At 33.7% G+C, this 13,013-nt stretch overlaps 1 protein-coding gene across 3 annotated transcripts; it reads left to right on the top strand.

Annotated features, from left to right (window-relative positions):
• The first annotated feature begins 350 nt into the window (after nt 1-350).
• LOC136210706 (SPX domain-containing membrane protein At4g22990) lies at nt 351-8,682 on the top strand. Of its 3 annotated transcripts, none has more exons than XM_066002081.1 (12): nt 351-682; nt 775-850; nt 3,067-3,125; nt 3,514-3,634; nt 4,409-4,720; nt 4,804-4,908; nt 5,057-5,511; nt 6,025-6,350; nt 6,452-6,645; nt 7,365-7,555; nt 7,649-7,782; nt 8,272-8,682. In XM_066002081.1, the coding sequence occupies exons 3-12, from the start codon at nt 3,073-3,075 to the stop codon at nt 8,508-8,510; spliced, it is 2,130 nt and encodes a 709-aa protein (XP_065858153.1). In that variant the 5' UTR covers nt 351-682; nt 775-850; nt 3,067-3,072; the 3' UTR covers nt 8,511-8,682. The 3 variants fall into 3 exon arrangements, with proteins under 3 accessions (XP_065858153.1, XP_065858155.1, XP_065858154.1); XM_066002083.1 differs by having other exon boundaries at nt 353-682; nt 6,025-6,326; XM_066002082.1 differs by lacking the exons at nt 351-682; nt 775-850 and adding an exon at nt 1,531-1,893.
• Nucleotides 8,683-13,013: the final 4,331 nt, after the last annotated feature.

Here is a 13,013-nt window from a genome sequence, read left to right as displayed (position 1 = left end):
TAATCCTTTTCAAAAAAAAAAAAAAAATCCTTTTTAGTGTTTTTTTTTATTTCTTCTAAAAACAAAAGCTAAAACAAAATGAAAATTCCAATCAATCATGAAATAAGAAGACGTGCAGAATTAAAATGAGTCAATCATAGAAAGCTATTTAAATTTGAAAAATGGTCCCTAAATTTCACAAAATACACAAAAAGGTCTACTAAATATTTGGATAATTGCATTAAAGGACCTGGCACGATAGCTGCAAATTCTCTGGAAAAAAAAAAAATTCAGTGTAACAGTCACTAAGCAGCACGACATTATGACCACATGTGTGTAATATATAAAATAAAATCTCTCTTCTCAATTATCATATTCACTATCACAATAAAAATAATTGAGATAGATTTAGCATAATTCACAATAAAATAAAAATAATTATTATTGGATTCTGTAGAGAGAGATTTCGACCGCTTCCTTTGTTGAATCCTTTCTTTCGTGGTCATCCACATCTTGAAAACCTTCTTCTCTTTTCATTTTGATTCTTACCTTTTCCTTAATTACCTTTCTGCAATCTCGACAATTCAATTTTCGTCAAGGTTTTTCTTCCAATTATTACGTATTCCTGTTCAGAGATCCGCTGTTTCCTTTGTTACAGCAAGGGAGAATCTCCTTTCCAGCTTCCTGGTTATACCTGTTAAAGGTATTATTCCTTTTATGTATCGTCATTTCTTTTATTGAATAACGATTTCTCTGATCTTTGAATCTTCCTTCTCTTTTTTTGGTTAATGGAAGATTTCATTGTTCGTTGATGGTAATCTAAGCTCGCCGCGTTCGGTTCGAGACCTTTCCGGAATTTCTTCTTAATCTGGTAATTCGCCTATGCTTTTCCTTTTTTTCGTTGTTCTTTTGAGTTCTATGCGCGGTTTAGCTACTTAGGAAAAAGATAGCAGAAAAGGACAGGAAAAACTTGCTTCATTAACTCCATCTGGCGTTATGTTAAATTGTTTTAGCTGCAATTTTATTTTTCTCATTTTCCCCCTGTTTTTTCTTGGCAACCAAACGGAGTAATCTTTTTGAATTGTAAATACTGCTAAATATTATCATCATTCGCTGTTCATTGAGTTCAGCTTTCATCGGAGAATAGCAGGTGTCGACTTTAAAGTCTCTTCTCGAACTGTTTCCATTGCCGAACAGAACAGTACTGATGCTAGAGTATAGATAGTTTTATTCATTTTATTATTATGATTGTATTACCTTAAATTGCTGAAAAAATAAGAATACAAAAGAAAGATGCATTGTGCTAAATTGAGTTAACTTGGTCAAATTGGGTGACCTATTAGAAAGTGATATGTCACATGTGCCACTCCTTATAAGTTATAAGCGAGTTATACATGTGTTGAAAAGAAAGTTGACCAGCATAGTACGTTATAACTGTATTTGGGTACTTGTATGAAAATTTTGGTGAACGTAATTGCGTTTTGGAATAGTGCTTTTCTCTAACCTATATTTACAAATTAGGCGGGTCTTTCTTTCCAGTCTCAGTCTGAGTACTGAATATTTCCATCCCAATAGTTTAGGAAATTGTTGTGGATTAAGGTGATCTAATATGACTTAGATATCGAAGAGTGATTGTAGTGTTGGGTGAATCGAGTGATCAGTAAGAGTGATTTACAAACTTCTTTCAGGTTTAGGCAGAAATGTGTTCAGCAAGTGTATGTGTGTGTTTTTTTTTCTGGATATTTTGATTTTTTCTCTTTTTGAGAAGAGAGGTTTTTAAATGGAGATTTTGGTTGTTAGCATCTAGAGTTCTAGACTAGCAGAAATACATGTGGCAATCTGACTATTTTGCTATCAGATAAGGGCATTGATTTCTTATTCAGCGCTTATTATCTGGTTCAGGTACACTTGCAGGTGTGAATCTGTTTCTGATTCTCCAGCTTTTAATATCTAGATAATGCAGCAAAAACAACTTTTGAACACACTTTCAAATCACAGCTTGTTGTATTTCCTTTTTAAATTGTCGTGAGGTGATGATATTTAATCATCTTGAATAGTCTGTTACAACAACGTATTTGTATGCACATTGTAGCAAGTACTGTTGTTGTATCTGTTGTCCGATCACCTACGTGCCTTCCTGTCACATGTTGTGTCATGGTAACGTCTGATGCAAAGGCTATAGAATTCCCCATACCTTCCAAGTCTTCCAGAATTTATCTACTGATTTTCAGTTGTTTCAGATTGCGTTCTTTACATAGGGTGATCTCTATTTCTTATTCGCTGCAACGAACTCCTTCACTTAATATTTATGTCGTAATGCCTTGAATCTGTATTACACACTACGATAGGAAGCAACTGGCCGACGGTATATCTTGTTTCCTATTTGGATTAGTATTGGCCTTCGGTTTTTTAATTGGAAGCGACGTCGTGGGGTCCAAGTCGGCTTAGGATAGATTGAGTACTATAAATACTCTCTTATATAAACCCTAATCTGTAATCTGTTTTCCGCCTCCTTAATAGAAGCTATTCTCCCTCTGCCCGTGGACTAGCCAAAATAACGTTGGTGAACCACGTAAAATCTGTGTTTCGTTTTTCGTTTATTTATCTTTCGCTAAATCCGCACAACAGTTTAGGCTATAAATTAATAACATTAGATTGAGTCCTCAAAAATGGTAAAAAATATCTGTCATAGTTTCTGTGGTTAGTGTTTGCCCTGAATCATGTGCACAGTGCACTTATACAGTAAAATGTTTTAGAGTAGTTTAATTGTCAACTATATTACACTTTTTTCCTATAAAGATGCTACTTAAGGCTCAGAGAGAGCAAAACTTTATGGTGGATTCCGTGACAGTAAGATATAGTGTACTCCTTGGCTTAACTGTATGCAATTGTATGATGATAGTGCAATTTTTTCTTCTCTAGACTCATGCAAGTATCTTATATTTATTTACCTTTTTATTTATTTATAATACAGTGCTATAAGAGATAGTGGACTTCTTGGATTAACTGTATGCAATTGTATGATGATGGTGCATTTTTTTCTTCTCTAGACACATGCAAGTATCTTATATTTCTTTCTTATTGTAGTGAAAGATGGTTGCATTTGGGAAAAAACTGAAGGAACGGAAGATTGAAGAATGGCAAGGGTAAATTCATTTACCAATATATGTTCTACCATGCGCTTTCTTGTGCTTGCATACGGTGCATTTTAGTAGGCAACATGATAGGAAGTGAAAGCACTAAATCTTTGACAGGCATTGTTTGCTAATCTAGAGTGGATAGTGGATTCTTATGTGCACGGATTTGCTTTGAAGTTAGCCGCTCTTAATTTCCGAGGATATAGAATCCGTTGATTTTGAACTATTTCCTTTTATTATATATATATATATATGTGTGTGTGTGTGTGTGTCGATAGAATCGGAAACTCAGAGGCAGGTAACTAATTGTGGTGCTTGAGAGAGTGCTGTAAAGCAGTTTTCTTTATGGCCCTTGGATGGCAGCATTATATTTTGCTTATGTGTCTTTAATCTGCAGATATTACATCAACTATAAATTAATGAAGAAAAAAGTGAAACAATATGCTCATCAAATTGAAGTTGGAACACAAGACCGGCGGCACGTTCTCAAGGATTTCTCAAAAATGCTAGATAATCAGGTACGGAATCAAGCGTGCTTGGTTTGATATTTGTTTTTATTCCTTTGCAGAATTTTGATTGCGAAACCTCAATTTTCATATGCATGCATATATTTTTTTTTATCTTTTTATTTTACATTCTTTCTGAGAGTATTATTAAAACTAGACATTCAATTTGTCAATAGAATTGTTTGTCCTTTGAAGTTTCCTAACGGAAGTATTTATTGTGAAACAGTATTTTTTTTTTTTTTTGATGTGATTAACCCTGAAGCTTGATCTTACTTTTTTTTGTGTGCATGTGTTTTCTAATTCCATGGAAGTGCTATTAGAGTAGAGATTCAAGCCAGAAAACTAGTCACTTTTGTGCTAACTGGTAGGAAGAGTCCATTGACCTCTTTGAGAAGTCATGATGATGATATTTTAATATTGTGACATACAACATTGTGGTGCAAATTTTCTAAATATTATTTTGATTCTTGTCTTTTCTTTTGTATTCTGCTGAAAGAGATGAGTAGAATTGATTAATATTCCAACGGGTATGAGAAGTTGGTCGATATAAGTTTGCGGACATGCACACAACACCATTTCTCTGTCAAAACTAAGAAAAGAACTATATTTTGTCTTCTATGTGGGTTACTGCGATTATGCTTTGACAATTGTTGGTCAATTGTATTCAACTGCAGAGATTTTCATGAGATGGTTTATGCTTTTTACACCTTAAGAATCCAACTTAAAAGTGTTAGCTTGAGCTGGAGCACTGATGCATATTAATTTGTCTTTGTGATGAAATTTCAGATTGAGAAGATTGTGCTTTTTCTGTTGGAACAACAAGGACTTCTTGCTAGTAGGATTGCTCAGCTCAATGAAAGGGAAGAGGCCCTTGAGAAGCAACCAGAGATATCTCAAATATCCCAATTGCGAGAAGACTATAGAGCAGTGGGGCGGGATTTGCTAAAGCTTCTCTTTTTTATTGAGATAAATGCTATCGGTCTGCGTAAAATTTTGAAGAAGTTTGATAAACGCTTTGGATATCGATTCACTGATTACTATGTCAAAACTCGTGCTAATCATCCTTACTCCCTGCTGCAGCAAGTTTTCAAGCATGTGGTAATACATCATTCTTATTCTTGTTGGAGCATTTTGGTTTACATCTTAATGATTTTCTAATGAGTAATGCCCGAAAATGATAGGGTTTAGGAGCTGTTATTGGAGCCATATCTCGAAATCTTCATAAACTTCAGGAACATCAAGGAAGTTACTTATCCATCTATGACCAACCTGTTCTCACTGTCCAGGTTTGTTAATTTATACGTGTTTGCATCAAATTCTACTCCTCTTTCCTTTCTGGTTTTTTTTTGAAATTTTGTTCTAGTTGCAGCTTTGTCTGGGTAGCAGATTTTAACTTTTAGGCTTTGCATGGTGTTTCCTGTTGTTGATTTGTAGGATCCTGTTGTTGATTCATTGAAAGCAGCTGTAGACAGATTAAGCCACTCTACAAACTTCCTGAACTTCTTGGCCCAGCATGCACTGATTATGCAGGAAGAGCTACCTACTCCAGTTGAGGAACATCTTGATGATAAGAGATACAATTTTATGTCGCTTCTCTTGAACTTATTGAACACATTTCTTTATATGGTCAACACATATATTGTTGTCCCGACAGCAGATGACTACGCTACATTACTTGGAGCCCCAGCAACAGTTTGTGGAGTTGTAATTGGGGCAATGGCTGTTGCCCAGTTGTTTTCTTCAGTGTATTTTAGTGCTTGGTCAAATAAATCATACTTCAAACCTCTTGTATTCAGCAGTATTGTTCTTTTTATGGGAAATGCCATGTATGCATTGGCGCTTGATGCCGACTCAATTACACTTCTTTTATTTGGCCGTCTATTCTGTGGGTAAGAATTCTAATCCTCTTCAATTTCCTGTGTCTATTTGCTGAGAACTATTTTCAATATGTGTTTCTAATTCTGAGTATTATCCTTCTGTTATATTTTTCTTGTGCAGAATTACCAAACGAGTATAACAAAAGCATGACAAGCTTATTTTGTTATGAACTATTTTGATCAAACTTATTTTATGCAGAGGTTTCAAAATCAAAGTTAAGCAGGGTGTCTTGTGCCATAATTATAAACCCAAGAAAATTACAGTTTTAAGCCATACTTATTGGGTAGTTCAAGATGAACTTGAGGAATAAAAAAAGTGCATAGTCTATTATTTACTCTTTAATGATACAACTTACAAGTGGAAATCTTAGTCTTATAATATATTGTAAATCTCATTCAAATTCGTACTGCTTAGTTTGAGAAGTGAATTAATGAGGCCTTGTGAGAACTTTATGAAGTTACAGATAATTTTGTTACTTGTATCTTGTCATAAAGATTGATCTGATCATTCTTTGTAAAATGCAGGTTGGGGTCTGCTAGAGCTGTTAACCGGCGCTACATCAGTGATTGTGTGCCACTTAGAATTCGTATGCAGGCATCAGCTGGCTTTGTCAGTGCCAGTGCTCTTGGAATGGCTTGTGGTCCTGCTCTTGCTGGCTTACTTCAAACGAAATTCAAAATTTACAAGCTCACATTCAGTCAAGTCACCTTACCGGGATGGGTCATGGCCATTGCATGGTTGTTGTATCTCGTATTATTGTGGATTACATTTAGAGAACCTCTTCATGAGACTGAAGAGCACGATAAACCTCAAGAATCGAGTACTGGTATGCCAAGTTCTTCTGTACCTTGTATGTGGACTCTTGCTTTCTATTCCGTTCTGATATGTAATTTTCCTAGTACCTATTTTGACAATTTGTTATAGTGAATCACAACTTCTTGACTCTTCTAGTGCCAGGACCGAGGGAAAATGATGCTCTTGAGAAGGGCCTTAGGCAACCATTAATATTGAGTTCAGAAGCCAATGAAGAGGATGAGAATGGTGATGATGGGGACTGTGATGGAAGTGATGAAGCTCCTGAGGATTCTCGTCAACCTGCCACTTCATTTCTAGCAGCATACAGGTTACTTACACCTTCTGTGAAGGTATGCAACTGTTTGGACCTTCATCAGAAAGTAATACACAGTAAGTAGCATACAGGCTACTTACTAAGGAATATTTGTAGGAGCACCTGCGCAACACATGTAAAATGTTGGTTTGCTACACACTGGACAGGAGTCAGAGAGAGAACTGTGAATTCACTTAGGAAGTACAATTTCTCTTGAATTGGCATGCTCATGTAGGTTAATTTCTAGATAGTAGAGGATTCCATGTTAGTTCAGCCAACAGAGTCTCTGCACAGCTACGTGCTAAACGAATTTTCTTACGTTCTTAATTTATCAAATCTTAGATGGTAGGACTACAAGAAACATTGTGAGAGATTCTAAACAGTCAGCATGAGAGCTTTAAACTGTGGCTCATCGGCTCAATAGACAGATTGCAATAGTTTTCCTTTGAAAGTGCTTTTCCAGCCGCCCTTATATCAGTGCCTTCCCAAAGGAGATAATAGGGTGCTTCTGACTGATGTTTGTTTATGAACAATTGGCAATAATAATTGGCTATTGCCAATTTCCAAGTGACATTTCACTTTCATCATGCTGGTAATTTCATCATGGATTTAGACCGACTTAGTCTTTCAGATGTTCTATTCCCTTTTTGTTTATCTTCTTTCTCGATACCAATCACTAGGTCTAATGTGTTCTTACTTGTTGTTTTATACTCTTCGAACAGGCTTACTCATCTAAATATTCTTTGTTGCTACCAGGTTCAGTTGTTGATATATTTCATGCTCAAATATGCGATGGAGATTTTGCTCTCAGAATCTAGTGTTGTTACAACATACTACTTTGGTTGGTCAACAAGTGCAGTGGCTATTTTTCTTGCGTCTCTAGGCCTAACAGTTCTTCCCGTAAATATTATTGTTGGAAGCTACATTAGTAACATGTTTGAAGACAGGTAAATCTTCATCCAGGACAGTTACAATTGTGCATATGCTTCATAACACAAAGCTCGTAACTCATCCGTTATTCCTCACTGATCTCTTTGTAGGCAAATTCTATTGGCATCAGAAATTGTGGTTTGCATAGGAATACTTCTAAGCTTCAAAATCATAAGTCCTTACACTGTTCCGCAATATGTCTGCTCAGGACTAATCATGTTTGTTTCTGCTGAAGTACTTGAAGGTGAGAAATTATGCAGTTTCAGAATTTCACCCCTAAAATACTGAAAAGGAATTGAAACGGTTTTAAAAAGAGCACTGATTGTCCCTGGTAAGGGTAGTTTCTCGACGGCTATAAAAACGTGCCAAACAAAGGTCACGAACTTGAATTAGATTTCCTAAAGGTCAAATTTGGCTAACCTGACCAACTTTTTCTGAACCTACTATTGACAACCACTTGGTGCATGAGTATATTTTTAAATTTGAATAATGTATTCTAACGTAGAAAATGACCAGAGTTGGCTAAAATTGACTTTTATGAAATCTAATTGAAGTTAAAAAAGAGTTTTCTAGCAGGAATTGATGGGTTTTGGACGTGCTGAACTATCCTTGAAATTGTATTACTTTTTAACTCCTATTGGAACCTTTGTTCCTCTAAAAGCTACCTACCATGGGATGATTAAGGTGCAATTAGCAAACACTATTATATAACTCATCTCTTTCATTTTTGCAGGAGTAAACTTGTCGCTGCTCTCTCGAGTGATGTCTTCGAGGCTTTCTCGAGGGACATACAATGGTGGACTTCTGTCTACAGAAGCAGGGACGATAGCTCGTGTAATTGCAGATGGCACAATAACCTTAGCTGGTTATCTTGGACGTAATATGCTTTTGAATGTCACTCTTCTTCCTTCTCTCCTTATTTGCATAGCTTCCATCGTTGCCACCTGCTTTACCTACAATTCGCTCTATTGATTATCATGTGGTGTTACAAATTTAGAATTAGGCACAAAAGTCCAATTTTGTTCTCGACCACCTCTTTTCCCCCAATTTTTTGTGAATATGTACAATATGTTACTTCCTAGCTCATTGTTCTCCAATTCATTTGGAAAACATTTAAGTTTCAGGTCTTTTGTTGCTTTAGTTCTATTTGGAATGCATCGATTTGAAATATAAAATTCATTTATAAATGTAGAAATTTACTTGAAAACTCCATATTTAATTTCAAGTTCTACAAAACTTGGTGAAAATTATTACTCAAGAGTTCCTTTATAATAAATAACAATGAGGAATTAAATGATTAGAACTGTTAATATAATCTATCTATATATAATATAAAACAGTAGCGATGAAGCTGAGGTGTTACTTCCTCCTTTTTTACTGATAAAAAATATAATATAAAATATAATATATTAACTTTAGTTATATTATTATATTTATTTATAAAAAGATTATTTTATCGTACTATATTTAAGAGTTCTACAGAATTTAAATTAATCCCTAAAATCTTTCTAATTCTCTGCATATCTATATCTAAAAGTTCTATATAATCTAAATAAATCATTGAAATCTCTCTAATTTTCTGCATATCTATCTATATATATATATAATATAAAACAGTAACGATAGAACTGAGGTGTCACTTTCTCGTTTTTTACTGATAAAAAATATAATAGAAAATATAATATATTAACTTTAGTTATATTATTATATTTATTTATAAAAAGATTATTTTATCCGTACTATATTTAAGAGTTCTGCATAATTTAAATTAATTCCTAAAATCTCTCTAATTCTCTGCATATCTATATCTAAAAGTTCTACATAATTTAAATTAATCATTAAAATCTCTCTAATTTTCTGCATATCTATCTATATATAATATAAAACAGTAACGATGGAGCTGATGTGTCACTTCCTCATTTTTTACTGATAAAAAATATAATATAATATATAATATATTAATTTTAGTTATATTATTATATTTATCTATAAAAAGATTATTTAAATTAAATGTGAAAATAAAATAATAATATTTAATTTATATAGCACCTTTATATCATTAATTGTAATTATTAAATTATATTTTTGTTAATATTTATATATTAAGATGAATCTGTGCATCGCACGGGTAGGGATGACAACGGGTAGTGTACCCGTGGGTACCCGGCACTACCCGACCCTAATGGGACTACCTGTACCCTATATAAAAGGGTATGGGACGGGTATGAGATCAAAATCATTACCCGTTAGGGTAATGGGACGGGTATGGGAATACCCCCTAGGGTACCCGGTACCCGTTACCCATCATAAAAAAAAAATTTATATTAATAAATATCATTATTTTTTAGACGTGAGACATGAAATTTAAACCTCAACTATTTACTTTTCAACAATTGAGTGATATCACTAAGCTACTTTATTTTTATTAATTAAGGTTCAATTTATTCAATTTTTAGATCGATGATTTATTAAATTTATAGTTTGTTAAATTTGTAATATTTTTTATTATTTATTGATTCTTAACGGGTAAGGGTACCCGCGGGTACCCGCGAATTAAATGGGAAGGGTATGGGATGCAAAAAGTATACCCGTTAGGGTAATGGGACGGGTACGGGTAATTAAAAAATAAAAGGGTAAGAGTTTGGGAATGACATTACCCGTAGCACGGGTCAAAAACTAGTTCGTTTATATAACAAAATAAAAAAGAAAATTCATGGGGGAATTGTTAACGAGGTCTTATGGAAGGCAATGCTTGAACGTCTTCTATTTTATCTTGTCCTTTTCGGAATTGATCTCATGAATAATTAGAATCAAATGAGAGTGAAATATGTAAATCTAATATTGAGGCTCTTAATTGCTGCAGGAAAACGAAGTCTACTTTTTCATAGCTAATAATCGGATCCTGTCTGTCTGTCTCGTTAAAAATCAAGAAAATGAAAATACTCAAATAAGTTCCATTACATCTCATCTTTATTAAACTTTCATATTTTTGGAATGGCTAGTGAAATAACAAGTACTCCCCTTTTCTTATGATTGTAGTATTAAATCACCGAAATGTATGCTACCAGATAATTAGCTGCCTACGACTGTCAATTACAAGTATGGTTTTACCGGATCCGCCAGGGTTTAGAACAATTTTTTTTTTTTTTTTTTCTGGAAAAAGAAGTGAGACATTTATTCTTATTTTCTAACATAATAAACTGTTAATAATATACACTACTAATTTCTTATGTATATATATTAAATGAGATCATCATAAAGTTTAAATCATAAATTGTGAATAGTATCAAACTAATATTTTTTTTTTCTAAGAAAAAAAAAATTGTATCTTCATATTAGTTAAAAAAAAAAAAATGAGAAATACAACAAGCAAAAAGTGAGAAATAAAACATTAGTACATGCTAAAGCTAATATAAGACCCACAAAAGGATGAAAAAAAGACTAAAAAGACCCACAGTTTTTGGGCCATGGGTGCTCTCCCCGCTCAAGTTCTGTCTCGTCCCAATTTCTATAAAAAAAAAGTAATATTAAAATGGTAAAAATAATAGATCAATGATAAAAAAATATTTAAGTTTAAGATCATAATACTAAAATGATAAAGTAGTGATTGATTGTAAATTTTATAGTGGATTTGCATTATTACCAAACTCAGTTTTCATAAGGTTTGCTTGCAATTAACGTATTAAATGAATTTAAATTGACATATTTCAAATTGTCTCTAATATTGTCTCACACAATTGTATCCTTATCTCTCATCGGTTGTGGCTGTTGGAGATTAATATAAGATATATGATTGTGCCTTAACTAAAAGCTCGAGCTTTTAGTTAAGGCCCAATCAAATATCTTATATTAATCTCCGACAGTGGCGCGATCACCTTATTACTTTCTCTCTTATGGCTTTCTTCTTTTAAAATGTGAATATTTTCTCTCTTTTGTGTTTCATCTTATTCATGGATACTGATTTATAAATTTGCGCGATGAACTATCTGAAAGGAAGGATTTTTACCGAATTTAATTTTATGCTTTTCTGAATTTAGATAATATAATATTTTATGCTATTCCGAATTGGTTTATCTATCGAATCCAATTGAATCGATTTCACCTTAGGGGATCAGTTTTGACAATCTTGATAATAAGTAAACATACTGATAATATTCAGACATAAAACAAATGATTTCCAAGAAAAAAAAAACATAATCGGAATGAATAATAGATAGAAAGGAAAGTGGATTTAATTAAGGAAAAAAGAAGTGATGGAATTTAAGGTCTATCCCATAGGCCTGCTGTCACGTATCTTTTCTACAATTAAGGAAGTGTCTGTCTGTCTGTCACTCATTTAATTTTTTCTTTCTCTTACAATCAATTAATTAAAAATTGAAAAACTTCATCTTTCCTTTTTCTCTTCTCCTTAATTTATTCGACCATTCCAGGTTGTTCAAAGATATTTTGAACCATATCCCTGAATATTCCTTTGGTATTCAATGATACGAATTTACATTTAACATCTCCAATCAAAATCAAATTTACTCTTATGTTACTATAAATTTGAAAGGTTGGTCCAAATACTATTATTATGATCAAGATACATAATTATCAAATGTTAAAATCTAAAATAAGGTATTTGTGTCAAACCTGACTTGAGCATTCAAGCTCGATGTGAAAATAGTGTTTATTCGTATTTGAGCACAATCCAATTATGTCTATTTATTTATATACAGTGCATGGACAGTTATTAAAAGAAGTCAAGTGAAATATTTTACTGAGTAAGTGCTTAACCATTCTTAACACTTCAATTTGAAATTTTAGAATTTAGATTAAATTAAACTCTTATCTGATTTAGATTAAGTCGATGGGAACGGTTTTAATTTTAAACTGATAAAGAATACAATTTTTTCAACCGACAAAGAATGGGCTAGTGAAGGCAAGGGAGATCCAGCCAAGGAGGAGAAACTCAACAACTCATCCTCACGAAGCATGGGTCCAAGTACGCGGAGCGTGGAGAGGACAGCCAAGACGAGCCAATCTCAGGGATTCACCCACGTGGAGCATAAGACAGATACACGGAGCGTGGAAAGGGCAACCAATACGAGCTCGTCTTCCGCCACCAGGACTGCTTTGCGATCTAAACACGCGGGTTGCCCAGGTAGTGAAATGCGAAGGAATTGTTTTAACTGTGATGGGCCAAAATGAATGAAGTGTTGGATAATGGGCCTTGTATATTATTTAATTAACCCATCAAGATTTTAGAATAAGTAAATAGGTGTAGAGATGTAAAATTGGTAAATAAAAGTAAATAAATGGATTTTTGTGGTGACACTTTTTAAAAGTACATTTATAAAAGTGTTGGTATAGGGGTATTTTTTTTTGTAGTGGAGCCAATCTCAGGAACTCACCCACGCGGAGCGTGGAATGGACAGCCAAGACGAGCCAATCCCAGCAACTCATCCACGCGGAGTGTGCCTGGATTGGGGAATA

The sequence above is a fragment of the Euphorbia lathyris genome, chromosome 1 (assembly GCF_963576675.1).
Source record: "Euphorbia lathyris chromosome 1, ddEupLath1.1, whole genome shotgun sequence".
Lineage (NCBI taxonomy): Eukaryota > Viridiplantae > Streptophyta > Magnoliopsida > Malpighiales > Euphorbiaceae > Euphorbia > Euphorbia lathyris.
This window is presented reverse-complemented; position numbering and strand designations above follow the sequence as displayed.

Excerpts from the sequence above, each read along its gene's own strand:
- LOC136210706 (XM_066002081.1), top strand. The coding sequence starts at position 3,073 with ATGGTTGCATTTGGGAAAAAACTGAAGGAACGGAAGATTGAAGAATGG. Across the intron at positions 5,512-6,024 it reads TTTGGCCGTCTATTCTGTGG|GTTGGGGTCTGCTAGAGCTG; the intron begins GTAAGAATTCTA and ends TGTAAAATGCAG. Across the intron at positions 7,783-8,271 it reads TTCTGCTGAAGTACTTGAAG|GAGTAAACTTGTCGCTGCTC; the intron begins GTGAGAAATTAT and ends TCATTTTTGCAG.